This window comes from Callospermophilus lateralis, chromosome 17 (genome assembly GCF_048772815.1).
Source record: "Callospermophilus lateralis isolate mCalLat2 chromosome 17, mCalLat2.hap1, whole genome shotgun sequence".
Taxonomy (NCBI): domain Eukaryota; kingdom Metazoa; phylum Chordata; class Mammalia; order Rodentia; family Sciuridae; genus Callospermophilus; species Callospermophilus lateralis.
Genome location: NC_135321.1, coordinates 73,065,596 through 73,089,966, shown reverse-complemented (window position 1 = coordinate 73,089,966; position 24,371 = coordinate 73,065,596). Strand labels below are relative to the sequence as shown.

The 24,371-nt window shown below is 39.3% G+C and overlaps 1 protein-coding gene across 1 annotated transcript in view; it reads right to left on the bottom strand.

The window, feature by feature from the left end:
- Window positions 1–1,050: 1,050 nt before the first annotated feature.
- The window catches only part of Ptpdc1 (protein tyrosine phosphatase domain containing 1), a 70,449-nt gene continuing 47,128 nt past the window's right edge, over window positions 1,051–24,371 (bottom strand). Inside the window, exons 3-10 of the mRNA XM_076836740.2 lie at window positions 17,860–18,031; window positions 15,713–15,793; window positions 15,381–15,499; window positions 14,259–14,396; window positions 11,113–12,362; window positions 8,145–8,330; window positions 5,492–5,602; window positions 1,051–2,925 (exon numbers count right to left, since the gene is read on the bottom strand). Coding sequence (XP_076692855.2) covers window positions 2,806–2,925; window positions 5,492–5,602; window positions 8,145–8,330; window positions 11,113–12,362; window positions 14,259–14,396; window positions 15,381–15,499; window positions 15,713–15,793; window positions 17,860–18,031 — 2,177 coding nt within the window. The 3' untranslated portion in view covers window positions 1,051–2,805. The remainder of the gene's footprint in view (window positions 2,926–5,491; window positions 5,603–8,144; window positions 8,331–11,112; window positions 12,363–14,258; window positions 14,397–15,380; window positions 15,500–15,712; window positions 15,794–17,859; window positions 18,032–24,371) is intronic.

The window sequence follows — 24,371 nt, the reverse complement described above, 5'->3', positions numbered from 1 at the left end:
TGAAATCTGGAGTGGCACAACATATACTCATAAAACTGGGAAGCTGGTTGAAAACATGATGAAGTAAATCAGCATATTTGTGAGTTATGCAAATAAATGAAGCTCTACCACCAGCAGCAATTCCTCCCAACAGGCATCAGCAAGTTCACTGAAGTAGGAAAAACCAAGTGGTAAAGGAATCACTTTCCTCTAAATGCAACATGCCAGAGACCATCACATGTTAGGAACAGAGCTGGCTCAGCATTTCCCTAGAGCAGAAGATGTGTCCAGTTTCCACCCCAGTTACGGATAATAGGTACTTCTAATGCCATCGTTGAATCAAGTGCTTGAAGGGACTTTGAGGACCCTGTGGGTACTCTGGGCTGGGCAGCTGCTCCTGATTAAAAGCTGAATAGGCAGGCAGCTCAAGCAGGAAGGAGGGTGTAGTGGGCGTCCATGAGACTTGATGCCTTTTATCATATAAATATGAATAATGCCTTTGTCAAAGTGTTTCAAGAGAATTCAGGGACTTCATGTGGTTGGCCTATGTAGTAAGTTCTTAATGTGTATGTGCTCTCAACCTTCTGATTTCTGTTAAGCTAAATTTTACAACGTTAAAACTTCTCCCAATATGTGAGATTTCTATCCGTTGGGCTAAAAAGAACTCCTCATCTATTCAAATACAGGAAGGCAGGAATTTTATTGGCCTAGAGATTTCCCTCAACCATTCCTTTTAGAATTCACCCTCCATCCTTGGTCATTGTGAACCAACTGCAAGATGGAGTTGGGACTAACTAGAGTTTGGCTAGCTGACTGCTCCGTCTACAACTCAATCTGCCCATCAGATAATCGAAGGGCAAAACCTTGTCTTTACGGTTAGGATATGCGTGATGCCAAGGAGCGTCAAGGTAAAGAAGTACAAGACAAGGTTATGGGTTTTTCTTTTCACTTTTATTCAAATAAATACAACACTTGTACAGAGCTAGTGTACCTGGATTTCCAGATGTGCAGTGCTGTGGTCAAAACATGACTATTCAATAATTTTAAACAAGTACTTTGGACACACAGGCAAATAGCTGGTTTTTTGGTCAAAAAGAGACAGGAAAAAAAGCGCTGTGGTGTCACTTGCCCACTGAGGTTGATGGAGGCAAGGACAAGCATTTTTTTGGTAAAAATCTTATTTTTATAACGTAACTCTGGATAAAATGTGATTGTTTCCTTTCCTTCTTTCCAAGGGTAGGCACTTGCAACATGGGACATTTCAGGAGTGGGCAAGCCGGTTTGTCAATGGCTATTGGATTTGATTTCCTAAGAAAATTCAAACAGTGTGGAAGAAGACCGCAGCTAGCCTTTGCCACTGGAGTTAGTGAGACTGATAATGACTAAAATATTTTCTGATGTGCTAGACCCATAATTCAGAAATGAAAAAGCTAGAGAAATTTCATTCATTTTAAATTAGTCTTGCTTCCCCTGAAATTCCATCTTGAAAATTAAGTAGTAGATTCTTTAGTTTGAAATTGGTCTGATATATGACTTTTGCTCAAAAAGTTAATATCCTTTCTATGGCTTGGCCTTTGCTACTCCCATATATTAATTTAATTTAAATAAAAATTATGGCTTCAAGTGCTGATTGATAGTTTGGCCTATAAGACATGAGTTTGGGCAGTCACCCTTTCTTATCTGAAGCCAGTTAGGATGAATGCAACCTGGGATCAAATTCAATTTCAAAACTGTAATTCCCATAGTAAAAAAGCGGCCAAAGACAGAGGCCTGAGACAAGTGGGCCTGTGAAAGCCCACACACCATTTGGGAGTGTGGGGCCTGTGCCGGGCCATTGTCTGTGTGGATGGGGTATTAGCACAAGCAGGCCGGCCCAGCCCTGACCGCTTCTGGCTCTGAATTGCCTTTACAAAGAGGTTGTTGGAACTGGAAAGAGCAGGGCTGGCATGGAGCCCTGCCCCAGCACGACTGTGCTTTCTGTGGAGTCCCTAGGAGGACAAAGGCAAGTCCTGCTCCTTAGCAACTTCCCACACTGCCCACTCTGATTCCACTTCCTCAGTGAGGTGTGATTTGGCTCAGCAGGAACTCAGGGAGTGGGAATAAGGCCTGGTGTGTGAGAATTGCTCCTGCTTCCTGCGACAGCCAAGGCTGAGAGGTTATCTGGGAGCCCAACAAAGGGCAAGCCCACTTTCTACAAGTAAAAAAAATCACAGTCACTTCACAGTCTATCCACTAAAGTAAAACTAAATCGCTTTGAAAAATAATACACTTTGAAACTCTTTGACACATTTATAAAAAGAAAAACCAAGAAATTTCAAGCAAAGTTTTAAAAAGTCCTTTAAAAATGTATTAATAGCCTCCTTAGTAACAAATATAAAACTGTTTAAGACACTTGGTGACTTTTCTTAGGTCATGTGTCCAGGGGGATGCATACACAGTGAGGTTTTATCTATATGGTAAAATTTCTAGGAAAAGTTCCATCAGGAAAATAAATGTTTTGGAAAGAAGAGTTACTTTTTCCCAAAATGTCAAAAAGAATTAAGAATGTAAACACACATACTTAAAATGTTAACACAACAATATTAATTCAGTCGAATAAATAAAAGAAGGTGGCACCAACTTTATGGCAATTTTTCAAGACTAAGATGTAGCTCAAGGATATTTTAAAATAAATAATTGCTCCAAATAAGAATAATCATTCTTAGCACAAGCCAACAACATTCAAAATAAAGTGCTATGAGAAAAACTTCAGCTTATTCACATATGAACAGAAATGCTATCTTGCTCTTGAGTTCTAAAATATTCATCATGAGAAAAAATTCAGCTTCACAGGAGGCCTGGGTTGGGGCTGTCCTTTGCCATTTTTCTTTTTTCTTCCAAAATGTGCTTAAATATTTTCCTCAGAGTGTTGTAAACTATTGGTCCATTTTCAGAATCAAAATTAACCTGGTGGCAAAGAAAATTTCTATTCAGTCACTACAACATAAACAATTTGGGGAGAAAAAATGGGGTAGAAAAATATTAAGATTATATAAACAAAATTGTATATATTTTTTAAAAAATACACATAATAAATTTCACACATTTTAATTTATAGACGATATTAGAACTGTGTTAATTGTGTCAATACCAAACTATGAGTGAAAACTCAAAAATTAATCTCATGCCTGGATATTTGTTTAATCACATACACCAAAGTCATGAAGAAACCAGTGAATGTGAAGTGCATTTTTAATTTAGAGCTAATCGCTGATGCTGTAAGGAAGTCTCCTATACTAAATAAAGCTCATCAGTGGTAAGTGTGTGCTTCGAGGACGAGAGTCAGGGTGACCTTAGTGTAGCTCTCCACCTGCCAGCTATGTATCCCCATTCATACCGAATTTCTCGGGGCTTCAACTTCCTCCTCCACAAACTAGAGACCAAAATACCCCATGTCTTAGGATTTTTGTGAGAATAAGTGAAACGTGGTACCTGTGAGTATCTAGTATGTGTTCTGTACATATAAAAACCTCAGGAAGAGTTAGTTTTCTTTCTCCTTGCTAGGAAGCAACTATGTAAACATTCTTGGATTCTTTGCCAAGATTTACCACATTTTGCATTAAGAAAAAAACCCAAAGATGAGGATGTAGGAATGATGGAAGGGCTGAGAACCAGGGCGAGTGCCCCTGTACCATTCTCAAAGTAATGTGTGATCCACAGAGAGTTAGGACTTCAGGCTCATAGATTCCTTCTGGAATCACTTCTCAGATAAATTCTACAACTGCAGAGGATCTGAGATTCTATCCTACTTGCCTGCCAGTCATGGACATGGGCAGAAGAAATGAAGCTCCTGGTCAGAGACAGGTAACTTTATTCCTCCTGGTGGTGTGTGCTTTGTATTCTTATGGGTTTCTCTTAGCCTCTGAGTCCCACAGGGGCAACTCAAGGGCCCAGATAGAGTCTGAACAGCAGGGGTTTCTGTGTCACATCTGAGGAGGCCCAATCCTAGGAAATCCCTCTGTCTTTATTTTGCAGTCCTGGAAATCAAACCAGGGCATCATGTCTACTGGGCAAGTGTTTTACCAATGAGCTATACCCCCGCGATCCATGAAATCCCAATATTTTATAAGGAGCTGCAAGCTAACCTGCCAGTCTCTGCACTGTCTTATTATGTGGGAAGGCTGAAAAAGAAGTCTTCTGCCCCGCAGGAAGAGTTGTCAGTGCCCAGGTCACCAGACTACGCATGGATGCAGAGAGCTGTGGTTAATTGTCTTCTAATATTTTTACAGACAGATTCTGAACAACTGATACATCTAACTTTTCATTGGTGTTCCCTTAAAAGAATTCCTCCTGCTTTCTGAAAGGCAAAAACTAAGGATTTTTCTTCCAGGTCCAATTTACAAATATTATCTTAACCACTATAATATCTATCCTATTTGCAAAAATTCCTTATGAGCACTAATGACAGTTTAACTTGTTTACTTTCTTCAACATCAAATTATAACCCTTTTCCCACGAATGGGCAGATCTTCTGGCTACCAAAGTGCACACAGATGTAAAGGACCACGTGAGCTGCGGAAAACAGACTGCAAGTAAGTTGAGTGCTTAGTGCCATAAAACTCTGAGAAGGAACAAGGGAGCCAGCAACAAGGATATCACTTTAGAAAGAGCTGAAGGGAAGGCGATTGGACAAATATTAAAAATGAAGAATGTGGGCTGGGGATGTGGCTCAAGTGGTAGCACACTCACCTGGCATGCTTGGGGCGCTGGGTTTGATCCTCAGCACCACATAAAAGTAAAAAATAAAGATGTTGTGTCCACCGAAAACTAAAAAATAAATACTAAAAAATTCTCTCTTTAAAAAAAAATGAAGAATGTTCATAATGTATGAATGAGTACAAGTAGTAAGTGCTCCTATCATCAATGCTTACCACAGATGTTATCATTCAAAAGCTGAGTTTTCTGTTTAATGACATTTTCATACCACATGTGACAGATAACAAACAAATTATGTAAAGGGGCGAGGGTACTGTTCTCTCGTGGCATGAACCTGGCTGCAAGCCAAAAGGATGTGCACAGAAAGGAAAATTTTTTTTGAATCTTTGCTTAGGATTTGCCAATCAGGACATAGTACTGAATCAGGTATGTTGATGTTTAATTCTCAATAGACGGTTTCTTGTTTAAACCCAAGGTGGAACTGGCTCAACAAGAAAAAGTTCTCTGACTCCTAATAGGCACATGACTTAAAAATATTTAAAGCCCAATTGTTTCTCCTTTCTTCTATATAAAAGCTCTTTGTTCCAACAATCTCTTTCAAAAAAGCCCCAGTTAGCTTTTCCTAATATCATTGGAAACTTTAATTTTTTTAGCTCCAACTCTGTAACTACTTATAGAAATGCCAAACACATTTCCATTAAGGGGAAACACAGCTAGACAGTTTACATTAGAGGAGGAAGGTGACTTCTGGATTCCCAATCTACAAAGATGATGCTAATTTGTAGTGTGGAAAAGGGGTGGGAAGAGTTGGACTCACCTTAGTGAAAGCCTTAATGGCGTGGGCAAGGCAAGCTTCCTCCACTTCCATGGGAATCGTCTGCAGGTTCACTAGACAATGCAACACGCAAAGGATAGTCTGGTGCTGTCCCTGCATTTGCAGAAATTGAAAGCAAAAAGTTGTTTGAAAAATGCTGCAAACAGGAGGATTGTGAGTTCAAAGCCAGCCTCTGTAACTTAGCGAGGCTCTAAGCAACTTAGAGCGACCCTGTCTCTAAATAAGATATTTTAAAAAGGGCTAGGGATGTAGCTCAGTGTTTGAGAGCCCTAGGTTCAATCCCTGGTACCAAAAGAAAAAAAAAAGCCTCAACAAGTCAACTCAAAAAACAACAAGTGAGCAACTGGTTTGTGACCCAACAATCAATCTCAAGTGCTTAATTAAGTATCTACCAGGAGGGGCTGGAGTTGTGGCTCAGTGGTAGTGTGCTCGCCTAGCATGTGCGAGGCCCTGGGTTCGATCCTCAATTCAATTCTCAAAAAAAAAAAAAAAAAGTTAATTTTGTCCAACTACAACTAAAAAAAAAGGGCAAAATACAAAAAAAAAAGTATCTACCAAATATTTACTGTTATGTATTAATATAATCTGAAAACCTTTCAGAGTACATTAGCAAAGCTAGTTAGCTACTGTACAAAAGTACAACTGAAGATCAGTGCAGAAAACAAATGTTTCTCCTGCAGTGTACTGAATAGATTTTTTTCCTTCTTGCTGTTTCTGGATACAATCATTTCGGTTTGGCTAGTAGATGCTGACACATCATGGTGACCTGTGCACTAATCAGTTGGCACCAGGCAATTAGTACCTGTGTGTCCAGCCTGTTGCAGATGCTTCAGGGAGAGGTTGGCAGATGCAGAAAGTGAGAGGCCAGCCCCTTGAAGCAGTACTTAGGGAGACAGCCCCAGCCTGAGGAGGTGAGACTTATAAGGATGGGTCCATTGACTTGACAGCTGGGAGATGCTCCATCACCTGAACAATATATATCCAAGGAGTAACCCACCAATTTCAACTTCTAGAAATCTAAGAGCAAAATATGAAATACAGAAAAACCTGCAAACAGAAATTATCAATTCAGTGATACTTATGAAATAAAGAACCTGAAAGAACGTAAATGTTCTACACAGGGGCTGGGTGAATTATGATAAAACAGGTGTGACAGAGCTTGACTGGCAGAGCTTGCATGGGTTTGTGCCAAGGAGATCTGAGTCTGAATCCTGCTGTGACACCTGCCAGGATCCTTAGCAAGCTGCTCCACCTTGCCTTGTTTATAAGGGGAGTCCTCTATCTCCAAGCACTATCAAGATGAACAGAAGAGCCAGGGCAATGACATCCTCAAGGGCTTGGCCCACAGCTGCCCCACAAAGGTTCATCTCCTGTATCCCTCTCCTGTTTTATCTCTGAAATTTAACTACTGGAAAAAACAACAACAACAACAACAAAGGAACAAACAAACAAACAAACAAAAATACCCTAAGAAAAGGACTCCAGATACAGGAAAAATCTTTTCTTAAAAGATTTGCATCACACAACTGTGTGCTGTCTCTGTGTGCATGCATGTTTGTGAGGGTACGTCTGTGTGTGTGTAGTCAGATTTTTAATGGAGATTTGGAAACAATGAGACATTCTGAAAACAATAAGACATTGCACCATACTAAGTAATTCAAGGTTGTTATGGGATAACATTGTTTTCTGAAACAAAAACTTATTTTTAACAGAAATTTTAGTATCTTTATATTATTTAAAATACTAAATTGTATGAAAGTATTGTAAATGAAAAGTTTCCCTTCCTTCCCAGATCTACTGTCCCCTAGTGTCCTTCCCTGAAGGCAACCACTACAACTAGTTTCTTTTCATTCTACATTCTTCTACATTTTATAATATATAAATTATATATATGTATATGTATGTGAATATATATATATATCACACCCCTTTTTAAAAATACAAAGGAGTGTATATTCCAACCTACTTCATAGTTTTCACATATACATGTTCATACTACATAAGTCAAAACAGATGCCCAGCTGTGAAAAGGGGGTTAATGACATATCCCTGATTGAGAACCCCACACATCCACTGCAGCCAATTTTTATGAGAAGCTTATACTACTCGTATACTTTTAAGCAAAAATGAAATATAAAATTGTATGTTAAAATATTTTTTATTGTGGGCTGGGGTTATAGCTCAATGGTAGAATGCTTGCCTAGCATGTGTGAGGTACTGGGTTCAATTCTTAGCACCGCATATAAATAACTAAAAAATAAAGGTCCACTGACAGTCAAAAAATATTTTTTTTAAATTTTATTAAATCAAAATAAGTATGATAAAAGATTTGAAAATATTTAATGACTCTTCTAGGATTATGGACATTTTTCCATTTTATTTTTTGTATTTTCTAAACATTTATGCTATAGATTAATTTTTTTCTCTTTCTCTTTTTTTGCAGTTCTAGGGCTGAAACCCAGGACCTTGCACACACTAGGCAAGCACTGAGCTACATCCTCAGTCTTCAGTTTCTTCTCTTACCTTAGAACAACTATTAATTTAGATCTGGCTATGAGATTTTATATGAGTTCGCCTTTTGTAATGGATTTTTTTAGCCTGTGAAACTCATTAGCTGGTCCAGCAGCGACTTTACCTTCTCTAATAAGAACAGGGCTTCGGCAGCATCTGCTTGTCTGTCAACCAACATGTCCACATCCTCTTTGGTGATTACAGGCTCCTTTAGTTGCTCCACCCAAGACCACATCAAACCACACAGGATGAAAGGATCTCTCTCACCACATATTCTTTCCCAAGCTCCATCTCGGGAATTTAGTTCTTTCTAAAAAGGAAGAGAAAGAAATATAGAGACAGACACAGAGACAAGGAAGAAAGGTGCGTGGGCTGACGTGGATGCACAGGCTGCTCAGGAGAGCGAAGGCTCAGGCTCTGGGGTGCGATCTAGGATCACCCCCTGGACCCTACACATCCAGGTGGAGGCCACAGCCTGCCTCATACGTGCTGGGGCTGACCACACAGGCAGTTCAGGAAGACGGAGCCTTCCTTTTCATATGAACAAAACAGAGTACTGATGGCAAGGAAGCAGAATGGTGGATGAAAAAGGAAAAATAAGGGGCCATTTGAAAATTAACCCGTGATCTCAGGCAAAGCTTTTGCTTAAGACTTCCAAGTGAATGCAAGTTGCTTAAGTGTGAAATATGTATTCATTTTTAGAATTCTATGTAAAATTTACCAAACAACAAGCTAGGCATCCTGGAGTTTTCTAGAGTGAATATAAACTAGGCAGCCCTGCTAATACTACAAATACCTGGAGACAACTTGAGCTTGAGATTTTAAAACTTGACCTCACAGAGGGCTGGGTAAAAGTGAAATAGAATTTGAACTAATTTCTGATGGGGATCACACTTATGTTTTAGTAAATCAAAGGTAGTTTTGCAGTAATGGTGTTAATAATTTACCCATTTTCACCCATCTGATATTTACAGCCTACTAACTGTGAACATGAACCATAAGTCATCTCTGACTTTCACAGCAATTCCACAGGGAGGCTACTCACTGATACAAGTAAGAGATGAAGTAACTTGCCTGGGAGCAAGTGTTTCACCTCATCTGCCTCACTCCAGCTGTGCCTGCTGTGCCACAGAGACTCTCCGGTACTGGGTTTTTCTTTATTATCTTTTAAATAAACCAATACATTTAGTTGTCTGCATTCCTTGCCATCCTACAGATCATGTATATAACAGTAGCTTTTGATTCAGTTTTATGCAGCTCATGAGGAAACAACACCTGGATAAAACTGATTCTACTCAAGAACCTTCTCAGGGAAATGATTACTTTACCAGCCTCCTACAGGCTTTCCGGTAGGGGGAGGAAGACATAAGGATATAATGGAAAATATTACACACGTGGCTGCACCCGTCATCACTCTCTGTTCTCAAGCCATACAACTTTGAGCAAGTCACTTAACCTCTATGATCCCTAATTTCCTCACCTGTGACACTGAATTCATAAGATTAACAAGGAATCTATAAATAACGTCATTTGCCTCATAGGATTTCTGTGAAAATCACATGCACTAATATACATGAAAGGGCCTATTATAGGCACAGGTAGCAGTATACTATTCAAATAATGTTTCTTTTTTCCAGAATGTAACTAATTTTTTTAAATTACGGAAAGACCCAAAATAAAATCTAAAAAGGAAAAAAGATGGGGGAGGGGAACTATCTCAAAGGTTTATGTTCACCTCTAGAAAATGCTTTTTGTACATATTACTTGTTGAAATAGTCTGCCCAAACCAAGTCCTGACCTCATCAGTACAGGTGTAGCTCACACGGGCACTTGGCCCCCCAGTGGTGGGGGCGCCACATTCTTTACCTAAAATGGAAGACTCTCTTGCTTATTAACTCTTGACACAGGAAATGCTTACGGATTGAATGGAAGAGTTTTTCAGTTTGCAGTATAAAATAAAGAAAACAATTCATCTTGGAAGAAAAATAATACATTTAACTATTTGTTAGGCAAAGATGAACTTTTATCAAAATTCTCTCCCCTCATATAGCTTCAAAATTAATTTTCATGCCTCTGCATCTGAAGAGATACTAGAACTCGTAGAAATTTACATGTTTTCTTTAATTAATATTGTAATAAGACAAGGAACTGGGGTTTTGGCTCAGTGGTAAAGTGCTCGCCTAGCATGTACGAGGCCCTGGGTTTGATCCTCAGTACCACATAAAAATAAACAAATAAATAAATAAAAGGTCTTGTGTCCAACTACAACTAAAAAATATTTTTTTAAATAGGAAGAGTAATTATTAAAGTAGATTATGGGCTGATAAGTCAAGATTTTCACTGGTCAGGAGTCTCAAAAGTCAGTTCCATATTGGGGTGGTTTGCCTGTTTCTGATAACTGGGTTTATAATGCCCATCTTTTCTTTAGACCAGGCCTTGAATCATTTAGGGCAAAGAGTGTAGCCAACTTTGTGTAGTGAAAGTATAACACAAAGGGGAATTAAAATTAAAATTTCACATTCTAATTTAAATAAAAGTCAAGAAAGGGACCTCAAAGTCCTCCTTTCAGATAAAACTAACAGCATCGCGGTGGTCTGTGGTCATTCCTGTTTGCTCTCCTGAATGCTGGCCTCATGTGCTGGAGAGGGATCAGCAAGTCTGAAGGAGAAGAGGCCACGTGGGCAGGCTTAATCAACCCTAGTGCCAATGAGATTTGGGAAATTATTTATGTCTCTAGGTCAGTGGTTCTCAGTGTGGTTCTGTGCCAGGTCTCAGGTTAGAGATATTTCGGTTCATTTCCTAACGCCATCTTCTTAAGGCTGGCTGTTCCCACAAACCCAGTGAGAAGGAAGCTAGCAGCATCAATGCGTTGGGTGGACTAAGTACCTTCATGCACAGAGATTTAAATGAAACCCCACAACCACCCTGTCACTTTTATCACATCAGATTTGGGAAACCTAAAGTTCAAAAGTTAAGTATAACATAAACGTATCTCCACATTTTTATAACAAATAAATTTGCAACAATGTATTATATTTTTGCTTTGACATAAGTATTTCCTGAGCATATATAATTAAATGAAATTCAAATACCTGCCACATTTCTACCTTCCTTTTCACTTCCTCCTTTTCTACAAACTCATTTAAATTTGCCAGGGCTTTGGCTGCCAGTATCCTCCTTGCGTCAACACTCAATTCAGATGGCAAGTCAGCACGTGGCACTGCTTCAGATAGACCTTTGCTGTCCTGTGTTTCAACCAAAAACTGTGTCTTGGGACTGAAGCCACAGTCTGGAGGGCTGCAGCAAGTCCTGCCCTCCTCCTCCACAGAGCCTGGGCCCCACCCACTGTGTGGTTCACGACAGTGGGCCACTCGCTGATGAGAAGGATTTACATCCTGATGGACATTTGCAAAGCTGGGTGTAACTGGTTCCCCAGGGTTGCGTGGGCCTGAAATACCCACAGAGAAGGTTCGACTTCGTTGCATTTCCTTTGGAATGTCTCTCCTACAGAAAAGCGGTGATTCATTATCCTTGGGTCCTTCCAAACTTCCACACTTAGAGTGATTCCAGAAAGAAAACGTGTTGCGAACCAATGCCTCCTTCTGCAACTCTAGCTCTGGAGATGGTGGGACGTAACAGTGTCTGGTGGGCTTCTGCTGCTGGAGGTTGTGGCCCAGCAGGTCCTGCGCAGGCACGGTCCATGGAGTCTCCCCTTGTTCCAGAAGAGTTTCAGCCCTCTTTAAGTCGGAGTCACTATAGCTGAGTCGCCTTTTCAGATGAGTCAGCGGCTGAAGGCACTCAGCATTCCGCCTCTTCCAAAGGGGGTCAAACTCCTGATCGGTGGAAAGAATCACATCCTGATTCTCAAACTCTGCCACCACTGCAGTAGGGTTAAATGGGTCTGAGGCATCACTGCTGTGCCTCAGTAATTCTTTATCCAGCCGCATTGTGACCATCTCAGACATGGTCTTCTCAATTTCAGCAGAGAGTCCAGGTCCTTCCAACATGTCCTTCATCACCACTGGCCTGTTTTCAGCCAAGTCCAGCAGCAGTTTGCAGACCAGGTGGATGATTTTTGGCACATGTTTCAGAAGTCGTGCCTCATAACCATGAAGCAGGTGACGCTGGCGAATTAGGTACTGGGCTAATGTGACAGCATGTGCTTTGGGATCGCAGCAAGAGAAAATACTGCGGAGAGGAGTCAGAAACTGAGTAAATTCCCGTACACACAGCAGTTGTCCTCTGGTTTGTATGGAATTGGGTCGCTTTGCCCGCACAAATATAATTGCTTGGTCAGCAGTCATTCTTGTTGCAAAAACTAAATAACATGCTATTAAAACACCTAAATAGTGAAGAAGGGAAGATTGGTATTAGAAAAGCTTATAGTTTCATTTATTTTATTTATCCCTCTTTGAAGATTTAAAACTTGAATACATGTTATGAAGTCACATGAACACAGGCACATCTGAAGGGAAATTACCAGAATAACTTTGAATTTTGTGTACAGGCATTCATTGTGCTTCTCTCATTGAATAAACTTTATTTACCTGTTTGTGTGGTTGTCCCTCCCTGTGATGAGTCACCTGCAAACCCCAAGGATGGGTGAGCACAGAGCTGGCAGGTGAAGAAGCACAGAGCGGGAAAGGCATGGCTGAGCGAGCTGGGATCTGGCCTGTCCGCCATTCTTCTGCCCAACTCCAACACACAAGAAAGCAAGTCCTGCTTCTGTTTTCCACTCTGAACAGCTCTGTCCATCCAACCACTTGGTACCTGAACCCCTACCATCTTTGCCATCAGTCACCAGAATGCTCCACCGGAGTGCTCTCCTTATTCGGATATCTCTTTGGAGATTATTCACCTCTACTGCCTACTTTTCTTCCTGACAATCTTTCTTCCAAACTATGTCTATACTAATCTGTGTTTTCCTCCAGACCATGATATAACTGTTTTGTTATAAGCCAGCTTTGCCAATGTACATATTATGGATCTAATTAAGATGAGTAACTAATGAAAAGGTAATTATCAATCATTTTAAATATAATAACTAATAATTCAGTAAAAGGCAAATCAAAGATACCTATGAAATTCACAAGTTTGGGAACATTTTTTTTACATAGGAAACCAACCTCTGAAAGTTGCTTGCTCCCTAGTTTAAAGTAAGGTACAATGTATCTTTTTCACTGAGACACTGGCAGATCTTTAGTGCAAGTAAGATAAAGTATCTGGAGAGCTATCCGGTGCAATGTCTAGGGACGCTGACATGTCAGCTTGACCCTAAGAGCTAACCATCTTGATCAGAACAAAGTCCTACCTCTCAGGGAACTCTAGGCAGATGGGAAATCCCTGAGCAGATGTAGGGTACCCTGTGGACGGAACTGAGCTGCAGGTGGTTTGATCAGACTGAGCCATGTGACAATGAAGATATCAACCCAAGGCCTTTATTGCTGCCCTCAGACCAGCAATATAACAGATTCTACTGAATTTTTAAATAAAATCACTAATGTCTATACAGAATTCTATGTAAAAAATTGACTCTTTTTTTTAAAACACATCCTTACACCTCTAAAAGCAGAGAGCACATGACTCTGGAGTAAGCAGTCATAGATGCAAACGCAAAAGCAGCAAATTGCTTAACTTTTCTGAAACTGCAGTTTCTTCTACTTATACTGTTGATAAAAGTTTAAAAGAGAGCAAATATAAAACTCCTAGAAAGTAGTAGGTGAAACAATGCTTGCTATTTTCATTATTGGTTAAGAAAAATCTACAGATAAAAAAGACATTATGTATCAAAATGTGTTGTTATTCTTTAAAAGAAAACAGAGGGGGCATGTAAGTAATCTTAGAAATCTCTTCAAATATGCTAGGTTTTCAGCTCTAAGTCATTCAGAAAATACTCTTACCAACGTGCGGTTATTGTAACTACCCGTTTAAGATGGGGGCTGAGGATGTGGCTCAATGGTAGTGCGGCATGCGTGAGGCGCTGGGTTCGATACTCAGCACCACATAAAAATAAAATAAAGATGTTGTGTCCGCTGAGAACTAAAAAATAAATATTGAAAAATTCTCTCTTTAAAAAAAAAAGATATTGTGAATACATTTTATTCACATTTTCCATTTGACACCAAAGCTTTGATAGGATTGTAAAAAATATTTATTTATTTTTGTAAATAAATAGGAAATCTTATTCCTTATATATTTAAATGCCTACAAGATAATAAAACCACCCCCTAGAATTTACCTGTTCGGCCAAGCCCTGCGTGACAATGAATGGCTACTTTTCCTTCCTGTAAGGCAAATGTCATCACCTTCACCATATCTAAGATGGTGGTGAGAGATGCTACACCGTAATCCTTCCATCCAAAATTGTAGAAATAAACTGGGCAATGGAAAAGAGAAAGGCAAAACAAATTAACACAAAGAAAAAAATATTTGCAAAAACATTTGAAGAAAATGAGTGAATCATGGAAAGTATGCAGCTATATAAAGCACATAGATTTCACTAGACTTACAGGCCCCTTTACATTTTCAGTTAAGTTTGTTAACCTCTCTCACATTCTGTATCACTTAAGACATCTCTTGCCGACACTCAGCCATTAGGAATTAAGAAAAACTAGAATTACAAATTAATAAAATCTATGACCCCCCAGTGGAGGTAAAGCATTCATTCCTGTCTAAACACAGAAATGTACATATCTACATGACTGATAAATGACTAAAGATAGTATATTTAGGTTTTCTATCCAGAATTTAAAAAGCTAGACACACGTATCTTAAAAACAAGTTCTAAGATTGCACGTTTTTCCAGTTCAACCTGGTTTAAATAACATGCACTGAATGGATTCTATCTCAAAGTTCCTGTGACTGAGGAGCCTCTGTGATTGCCACAAGAATATCCTTCTGGAGGCAGGGCTGGCAGCAGTAAAATTAGGAACATGTCCAGCTTCTAATACTTATTGCCATTTCTAAGCTGTGTGATGTCGGGTAAATCAGTAACCTTCCAGGCCTCTGTGGACTCTAGTATAAAACAGAGATAACAACTGTATTACGCAACTCTAAGTCGTTCTGTGAGGATGAAATGAGGCAGCAGCAGCGAACACGCTGCAGGCATCAGCTGAATGGAAGCCTTATCCTGCAGGGTGTCCTCCCGACGTCCCTCTCCCAGAAACAAGAAACCCTGTATTGCAAAATAATCCCAAAGAATGAAAACATCATTTAGGGTCAATGTTAGCCCATCTTCATTTTCTATGAGCCATGCTACAATGCCATGTTTATTTCTATCACCTTTTAAGAGCCTAGCCAACAAAGGTCTCTGAGTGCTGGTCCTGCAAATTCACAGAGAGGAAGGTAGGAAGGAACTTACTGCCAGCTTCCATGAACGTCTCAGGAAGGTATGTGAAGCCACTTTCTTGTTCCAGAGAGTTCCCACAGCTAGCATGCTCACCAGGGCGCTGCAGGTTGATTATTGTTTTTATGCCATGACTTAAAGAAAAAAGCAATTAGTCATACTGTGAGCTGGAGCTTTTAAAAAAAAATCATCTCTGGCATTAATAAACATTAATTGCTTCCCAAACTTTTAACTTCTTTTAAAAGAAGCTCTTCAGTGACTATTTTTAAAACAAAAGCACTTTTTTACTTGAAGGCACATGCAACAAGTGAATATGCGCACTCAGCACGTGAGAGACGCAGACTCACCTGAGGAACTGCTCGATGATGTGGTACTTCTCGAGAAGCTCAGATGATGGGCGAGCCATGGCCAGGATACTGTCAGTGATCCTGCAGACAGGGAAGGAAATGGTGCACAGAACCCAGAATGTCAACCTCAAAGGACTGAGATATGGTTTTTTTCCTACGATTTCTGAAACCCTGTAAGAATATTCTTATACAAATCTGGCATTGCACTTCCCAGAAAAAAATTCAGGACATAAAGTATTTATGAACTCTAACAAAGTATCTCCAAGAACTCTTGAAAGATTCCAGTGGCATGATGGAGAAACCTCAGCTAATGGCAAAGGTAACAGTCTTGATTAGCTACCCAATGGTTAGTGACTAAATGAGGAGGGCCAACCAGGAGGCACTTCTGCACTCCAGTAACTAAACCTCAGTTAAGTAAGGTATTAAGTGGGGGGAATAATGTCTGCTTCACAGGGTTGGTGTGAGAATTTAACATGATCTGGACACAAAGTCTTTAGCACAAATCCTAGCCTATGGTTATAAATAAATGCTGAGTTATTAATTCAGCAAAAATTATGGGTTCCAGTCAGTTAGGCCTGGCTTAAATGTTGCCTTTTCTACCATCTAGTTGTTAAGCAAATTAATCTCTCTGGAACATCAATAAAATGGCACTAAAAACTCATAAAAAAGTTTTATGAAAACAAGTGCTAATAATTTGAAAGCATCCAGTGCAGTGCCTGGTTCATAGCCAAATGAATGTTTATGAATGAATGACTGGACATAAGCCCAATAAACAGCTATCACTCATGTCAGGTCTCTGGCTTTACTCTGTTCTGTTCAAAGTTCTCAGTAGCGGCTGGTAAAAGATACATAGTCTATAGTAAGCTGTGAGTCATATGAATCTCAGAGGAGTGACAGAGACATTAGATTACCAGGGAGGGATCTAAAAAGATAACTCCCCTATGGAAAAATGTGTAAGATTTAACACTGACCCCAAAGGTCTGGGATACCCCATATTTACTAGAACTTAGTAAAAAATGAGGGAGATGGAATGTGAAAACAGCAGAGGTGAAAAAGACTCACGTGATTTAGTCAATAATAAAGCCCAAACTATATTACTACAAATTTACTTGGCTGACTATGGCTCAGGAATAACATTTTGCTTCATCATACATTAGCACGGTAGTGCTGGATCTGTATATGGGAGAACAAGAAAGACAGTGGACCCCAGACTAAGTCACTACAAATGTACCTGGCAAATCCAATAGGAAACTCTGCAGGGTACAAGTCCAATAAGCTGGTTAACAAATATCTAATTTAAACATGAATTCTTGATGTATAAAGTAACTCATGATTAGAATTCTTTTTTTTAAATTTTTTTTTTTAGTTGTCAATGGACTTTTATTGTATTTACTGATACATGGTGCTTAGGATCGAACCCGGTGCTTCATACATGCTAGGCAAGCGCTCTGCCACTGAGCCACCCCAGCCCTAGAATTCTTTTAATTTCCCTAAGCATGTTTCAAATGTGATTTGATTATTCTAATTTCAGATGTCACTATATCAAAAAAGGTATACCTGACTAGTTTATTGTTACTTCATAAAAAGGCAGTATGATTCAAGAATGATATTAATTGCACTTACACATCAGAAACAATGCAAGCATCTTAGGCTGTCTACTGAGCTGACAACTTCTGCCACTTTAATAAGGCAGACTGAAGAGTATTTGTGTGAAAATATGTCCTTTCACACGGAATATAAGAACAAAATAAAAGTAAGGCTAAAACTTACCTGGATAAAACTGAAGAACTACATGTGTACCTCAAAATTTTCTCAAATTTACAGCTGAATGTTTTTATTATTTCTAGTAATTTCTAAAATTTAAGAGCTAATTACCCATTTATTTAAGATATGTTACATGCATCGTTTCTCTTAATTGAAAAACAAACCCCTATGGTTTTGGCTTAACTGTTTTCATCTCATAGATGAGAAACTGAAGTCGAGCAGGTCAGGATCCGACAGCTGGTCTAGAAGCAAAGCCAGAGATGGTGGCGAGGTTCCCTAGGTTCAAAGCCCACACTGCCCCTTCCACTCCCCTGCCTGTCGGCTCACAGGCGTCCTCCTTCCTTTATCCTATACTGCTACTGAAGACCCACAGGATCACTTACCAGGACGAGTAGATACCCTTAATAGCTTGCTCCTGCTCACTCCAGCGGGCTGGATTCTCATACTTGCATGCTTTACCACCACATGCCATGGAACACGCCATGTGTCCAGGGATGACATGCCGCAAACGCTCTCCCACTTTTGTATATTTCGGTGTTGGACGTTCTGAATTTCCTAGAACATAAGAGGAGGGAAGACTCAAAATCCCAATCTCCAAATGGAACTGATAACATGGGGAATAGTTCCTGTTTCATCTTAGCATCATAGATGAAGAGCTGGTGCTAAATCCCCTTCATCCAATATTAAAAAAGCTTTCCTATAGACACATTAAACTGGTAATGAAGAGGAAGAAATTGTAAGAGCAGATCTTTTCAAGGGGATGCTTTGTTCAAAACTACATTTTTAATGGAAAAAACAGAAAACATTCAATCATTTTATCTCCTCTTACATACTCACTCAACTTATTAGCCACTCAAATTATTAGCCTAACAGTAAAAAGTAAAATGTACAATTGTCAATATTTGAAAAGGCATAAATACAATAGTCTACTCAAATTCTTAAATTTAGATACAAAGGTGTAACAATCTATTAGAAGAAAGACAGTTTTACTTTTCCTCTCTGGGAAAGTTGGTTTCTCTTCGGCTCGGCTGACAGAGGACACAGCTACCATCACCTGGAGAGAAGAGGAGGACAGCAGCTTTGTGGCAGAGCCAGAGCCACGGCGTGCCTGCTGCAGCCTCAGGACCGGGTCAGAAGTAGAGTGCCGGCGGCCCTGTAGAAAGGAGCTCAGGAAGTGCACGGCTGAGGGTCTCCGGGGCGCACCCTGCACCTGCATGGTGCTGGCTCCACAGGGGCAAGAGTTGGAGGCAGAGAGAAACCAGCCCTGGCTTGCTCAGGGAGGAAGTACACTGAGACACAGGCAACATTCTGTGTGATCTAAGAGCTATTCAGGATAGGCTGACTCGTTTCCATAGGAACCAACAAAGAAACTACTGATTCCCACTTAGATCTGAACAGGCAAAAATCTTACATGAACGGATTGCATTTTGCACAAATTGTTCAAATATAGGGAAGAATAAGATGCACTTTAAAGAGATTATCCCTCAATCTAGATTACTCTATTTTGTTTCTCAAATACACTTAAGGATCTGACTGCTCAGAGAATTACTCCCAAAATATTGTAATGAACTTAGAAAAATGTCTTTATGATGCAAACACTGCCTTTTACATACATTAAAAAGCTTAAATTCTATTATTCTTTTCAAGCCTTGTCTTGATATTTAAAGAAAAAAAAATCACTTCTAGTCCTCTTTGAAACAGGGCAGATAAAAAGTTAACTATAATAAAAAATATACTGAATACCTTACAACATTATTAAAGATTATTCCATTTTTCATACCCAAGTTCCCCTTGATATTTTCTTGATCTAATTATTTAAGAAACACTTGGCTAGAACAAATAAAGACATTTTTAGAGCTGGCACAGTATCAGAAGACATTTAATTTTACATTTTTATTTTCAGAACATGAAAACCCAATTCCTGGCCATGCGACTGTTGGATGATAACCATTAGCCATGGGTACAAGTATCTGAGCAGCCCCACCTCTCAAAAACAAGAATACAATTCTTGCCTTTTGTTGCTATGGGGGAAAAGAAAGCTTCAATGTCCTAATAGAGGCCTACGACAAAAATTCCCTAAAGTATCACATTTTTTAAGGAACTAGATGAGGGGGAGGTTGCAATTTGAGGATAAAGGATATAAAGAAAACAGAAACTGTGACAACCCACCAATGCACTCATTGTCCGCCTCTTCCCTTGTAAATGTCAGGCCGTGCCTGTGCTCACTCGAACTCTCCCTGGCTCACACTCGGCACAAACGCTATTTCAGCAGAGCATGAACGGAAACATAACTACAGCCACAGATAAGGCTCTTTTCTGTTTTAACAATCATTAATGTCATGAGCAAGCTCCTTGTCGAAGGACACCTTCATTCTCCAAGAGTATGTACTTATGTCAAATAAGACAGGGCCACAGAAGCCCAATTTGGCATGAAGTACTGTGCCCTTGTTATTTAGTGTGCAACAATGTGAAAAGGCCTCTCTGTCACCAATCCAGAAAGCACAGCTTCTCTGTCTGTAGAAATGGCCTGAGGAATATTCTAGGCAATGGCCTCATGACCCTTAGGACAAGAGACATAGAAGTCCCACAGCACAGAGATCTGCATGAGCAGAAAGCATAAAAGATATGACAAGGAAAACAAGGTGGCACCTAATGGCAGGACTGTTAATGCTCCAACTAGGGAGTTGCGTGTTTGCTGCCTGGATGACAGGGAGTCCGAAAAGGTTTCTGGGTAGGGCTCCGTGCTCCTGAGTAGGTGAAAGTAGGAAGCCTGCGCTGTGGCCTGGTGAGGTCAGTGACTGTGGGGATGGGTCTGTCAGGGTGGACTGTGATGGTGATGGAGGTGATGGTGGCGCCCCAGCTCAAGTGACCAGTGAGATCTTTCAGGCAGTTCACATGGCGCCCATGCACTGAAGGCTAGACAGGGGCAAGCTCCACTGGAGGGGTGCAGGCATCTAGGCAACAAGGAGGAGTGTCGATGAGTGACACTTAGAGATCTGGCATTGAAGGACATCTACAGAGAAAGTCAAAAGTGATTCTGCCCCCAAGTTACTAAAAATAAAAGCTCATTTGATGAGGTGCAGGACTTACTCGGACTTCAACTAAGGAAGGTATGGTTTATATATGAGTAACTTCTGCTTTTGTAAAATCTTGAAAACTGGGCTGACCTCAACCCCGGGCTAACTGAGCTGACTCAAGGTATTGCAGGCAGTAACCCTGAGTCAGGGGCTGAGAAGTGGAGCCTAATACAAAGAGGGTCTGCCAGGCGAGAGCAACCTCTCAGCACTGGGAATACAACCTGCACCTACCTGGCAGACGAAGTGGAACTTTGTCCACCTCTGGTCATGAGAGGTGGGCACATAAACCTTCGCTTGGCCACTTGTCTAAAGGGCTGCTTCAAGACTATTTCTTGGCAAAATCCCCAATTCACAGCACGATCCATTTTTTTAAAATGAATTTTATTTATGCCATACAGAGCTTTACAACAGAGAAGCAGACCTTCAGGGTACCCATCTGGTTTCCCTTTCCCAATTTTTCCATATACTTTATAGATTCTCTTCATATTTGTAATCACATTGTGAATACATCTTTCCAGTCAGTGTAGGAGCATCTTCCCATTTTGCTTTCTCTTCCTTCAGATTTTTATTTAATGGGATCACAAAGATTAGGACACATTAATTTGATACATCATAGTTTACCTAGTTATTCCTTGGCTATTGGACATTTAGGCTATTATCAATGATTTTTATATAAAAATAAGACTAATATTAAACTATTCAAGACTAGAACCTATGTTTCTCCTTTAGTAAATTCCTGGGGATGAGATGATAGGTAAAAAAAAAATAATTTCCAAAGCTCATGCTTTTATTTAGTTGAGTCTTTCTTCACATCTTGATATTTAAACCTGGTGCCAGGGATTGAACCCAGGGCCTGGCCCATATTAGGGAAGCTCTCTACCACTGAGCTACATCCCCAGCCCTTTTAAAAATGTTTTATTTTCAGACAGGGTTTCGCAAAGTTGCCCAGGCTGGCTTTGAACTTGTGATCCTCCTGCCTCAGCCTCCTGAGCAGCTGGGATTACAGGCATTGCCACCGTGCCTGGGTGTCTTTACATGTTTTAAGAAGCATGTACGAAGAAGCAGAAAAGGAACATTTTTTGGTAACTCAATAGAGACTCCCCCCCTTACTGGGTCAGAGAGAAAAACAGCATGAAAATAAGGATTAAAGGACACTATACTACATCTGATACGTTTTTGTCTTAATATCCTTTGTCCCAGAACTCTCACCACCTCTATCACTTCCTGCTGTCTAAGCACACATTTTTTATTCATACTATGTTGCAAAAAAAAAAAAAAAAAATCATGCAAACAACTTTAAAGGGATTATTTTTTAATTCTTAGTTAGAATTAAAGATTTTGTACTGGAATCAAAGTGGACTTTTATATTCTCTTCAAAATACTTTTTAATTCTGTGGGTCAATTTAGTTAGTTCTATGTACTCACATTGGGTTTCATGCATCCATAAGAAAGCACATTTGCTCTAGCACTTGAAAATCAATTTGTCATTTGGAAAAATAAGAGGCCCAGAATAGCCAAAGCAATCCCTAGTGAGAAAAGTGAAGCAGAAAACATAACAACACCAGACCTTAAAGTATACCACAGAGCTATAGTAACAAAAACTGCATGGTATTGACACCAAAACAGACATGCAGACCAATGGTACAGAATAGAAGATACAGAGTGAAATCCACATAAATACAGTTATCTCATACTAGACAAAGGTGCCATAAACATAAGTTGGAGAAAAGATAGCCTATTCAACAAATGGTGCTGGGAAAACTGGAAATCCACATGAAATGAAATTAAAGCCCTTATCTCTCCCCTTCCACAAAACTTAACTCAAAGTGGATCAAGGGCCTAGGCATTAGACCAGATATTCTGCACTTCTAGGCCCAAATCTCCATGATATCAGCTTCGGAACTAAATTCTCCAACAAGACTCCTAAAGCACAAGAGGTAAAATCAAGAATCAATAAAGGGATGGTATCAAACTAAAAAGTTTCTTCACAGCAAAGAAAACAATCAATCATATGAAGACAGAGCCTACAGAATGGAAGAAAATCTTTGCCATCTGCACCTCAGATAGAGCATTAATCTCCAGGATACAAAGAACTCAAAAAACTTAACACCAAAAAAACAAATACAGACACTTCACAGAAGAAGAAATATGATCAGTCAACAAATATATAAAAAAATTCAACACCTCTAGCAATTAGAGAAAACTATATTGAGATTTCATCTCTCTCCAGTCAGAATGGCAATTATTAAGAATATAAGCAAGAATAAGTGTTGGCAAGGATGTGGGGACTGCATTTTTGCTGGTGGAACTGCAAATTGGTGCAATCACTATGGAAAGCAGTATGAGATTCCTCAGAAAACTTGGAATGGAACCACCATTTAACCTAGTAATTCCATTCCTTGGTAAATAGCCAAAGGACTTAAAATCAGCATACTATAGGGAAGTGGCTACATCAATGTTTATAGTAGCTCAATTCACAATAGCTAAACTATGGGACCAATGTAGGTGCCCTTCAACAGATGAATGAATAAAGAAAATGTGATTTTATATATATATATATATATATATATATATATATATATATATATATATATATTATATACATATATGTGATTATATATATATAATATACACATATATACATACAATGGAATATTACTCAGCCATAAAGAAGAAGGAAATTATGGCATTTGCCAGTAAATGGATGGAACTGGAGACTATCATGTTAAGTGAAATAAGCCAATCCCAAAAAACCAAAGGCTGGATGTTCTTTCTGATATGCAGATGCTAGTACACAATAAGGGGGGAAGAACAGAAGTTCATTTGATTAGACAAAGGGGAATGAAGAGAGGGGATGGGAATGGGAATAGGAAAGACACTAGAATTAATCTATAACTTTCCTATGCTTATATATGAATACTAAACCAGTATAACTCCACATCAAGAACAGCCACAAGAATGGGAAGTTATACTCCACGTATGTATAATATGTTAAAATACATTGCACTGTCATATGTAGCTAAAAAGAACAAATAATTTTTAAAACAGAAAATCAATTTGGGCTGGGGTTGTGGCTCAGTAGTAGAGCACTTGCCTAGCATGCGGTGAGGCACTGGGTTTGATCCCCCACACTACATAAAAATAAAACAAATAAAATAAAAGTATTGTGTTCATCTACGATTAAAAAAATATTTTTTAAAAAATAAAATCAGGGGCTGGGGATGTGGCTCAGGTGGTAACATGCTCACCTAGCATGCGTGAGGCACTGGGTTCGATTCTCAGCACCACATAAAAATAAAGATATTGTGTCCACTTAAAAAATTAAATAAAAAATAAATATTTTTTTAAAAAAAAGAAAATCAATTTAAAGACTTAAATTGAAGTGAATTATTAATTTCTATTGCTGAATTGTTCAAACTGATAGAGAACATTTTAACTTTTGTTTAAAATTGCCAATACAAAAAAATAGAAGTCTTATTTTTGGATAAACAGAACTAGCAAGACTATTTTAATTCCCATTTCATGTTTTATATAACGTGGCAATACTTTAGTGTGAGAGTAATTTTAAGGAGGGTCATGCTTTCCACAGACAATAGGTAAAGAACTTTTTCATGAAGGCCACAGAGAGTCTTTAGAACATCACCTCAACAAACCCTCATCATCTTTCTGTTCCTCTCTTCTGTCTCCATGGTCAGAATTTATTTGCAGGTCACAAGAACCAACACTGCTGTTGTTTTCTCACTTACCTGCTAACAACTGATCTATTTTTTCCCTTCTATGACAATGCATTTTTCTAAATAAGTACATATGAAAGAGGT